General features: G+C 65.1%; 1 protein-coding gene across 5 annotated transcripts in view; it reads left to right on the plus strand.

Annotated features, from left to right (window-relative positions):
• Window positions 1-6: 6 nt before the first annotated feature.
• Window positions 7-816, plus strand: part of Dlg3 (discs large MAGUK scaffold protein 3) — a 56474-nt gene continuing 55664 nt past the window's right edge. For all 5 annotated transcript variants that reach the window (XM_010632154.3, XM_010632155.3, XM_010632156.3 and 2 more), the window contains exon 1: window positions 7-428. In XM_010632154.3, the coding sequence (XP_010630456.1) occupies window positions 69-428 (360 nt within the window). In that variant the 5' untranslated portion in view covers window positions 7-68. The remainder of the gene's footprint in view (window positions 429-816) is intronic.

Consider the following 816-nt stretch of genomic DNA (forward strand, 5'->3'; position numbering starts at 1 on the left):
GCGGCGGCGGCAGCGGCGGCGTGGAAACTGGCGTGGGCTGGGGGGTCCGAGCCGCGGGGGGCAGTGCCATGCACAAGCACCAGCACTGCTGTAAGTGCCCCGAGTGCTATGAGGTGACCCGCCTGGCCGCCCTGCGGCGAATTGAGCCTCCGGGCTATGGCGAATGGGGGCAGGTGCCTGACCCCTATGGGCCAGGTGGGGGCAACGGGGCTAGCTCTGGTTATGGGGGCTACAGCTCGCAGACTCTGCCCTCCCAGGCAGGGGCCACCCCCACCCCTCGCACCAAGGCCAAGCTCATCCCTACCAGCCGAGATGTGGGGCCAGTGCCCCCTAAGCCAGTCCCAGGCAAGAACACCCCCAAACTCAACGGCAGTGGCCCCAACTGGTGGCCTGAGTGCACCTGTACCAACCGGGACTGGTATGAGCAGGTATGGACCAGCAGGAGGGGATGGTGGGTCACCCGGGAGGGTTGGGGAGCGGGAGCCTAGAGACCTGGGGTGCAGCAGGGGTTGCTGAGGGCTTCAGGCTTGTGGGCCCTGAACCCTAGCATTGCAGTTGGGCCAAGAGAGGTGGGCTCCCTGTTGTGTGTCTGTTTGAGGGTCTCCATTGGGAGGGGGGTTGGGAGGAGCCATGAGTGTTTGGGTGAAGGTCTGGTGGAGGGGCACATTTTCCTATGTGGGGGAATTAGGTTTGTCTCAGTGGGGGGTGGTGGCAGTGTCTCTGTCTGGCAGGGGGCGGGAGGTTCTGCGGGGGTTGTGTGTGGTGTGTGTCTCCACAGGAGAGGAGGAGGGGGCATGGTGCTCTGTGTAGGGGGAG

This window comes from Fukomys damarensis, unplaced genomic scaffold, assembly GCF_012274545.1.
Source record: "Fukomys damarensis isolate Sample0158 unplaced genomic scaffold, DMR_v1.0_HiC HiC_scaffold_39, whole genome shotgun sequence".
Taxonomy (NCBI): Eukaryota; Metazoa; Chordata; class Mammalia; order Rodentia; family Bathyergidae; genus Fukomys; species Fukomys damarensis.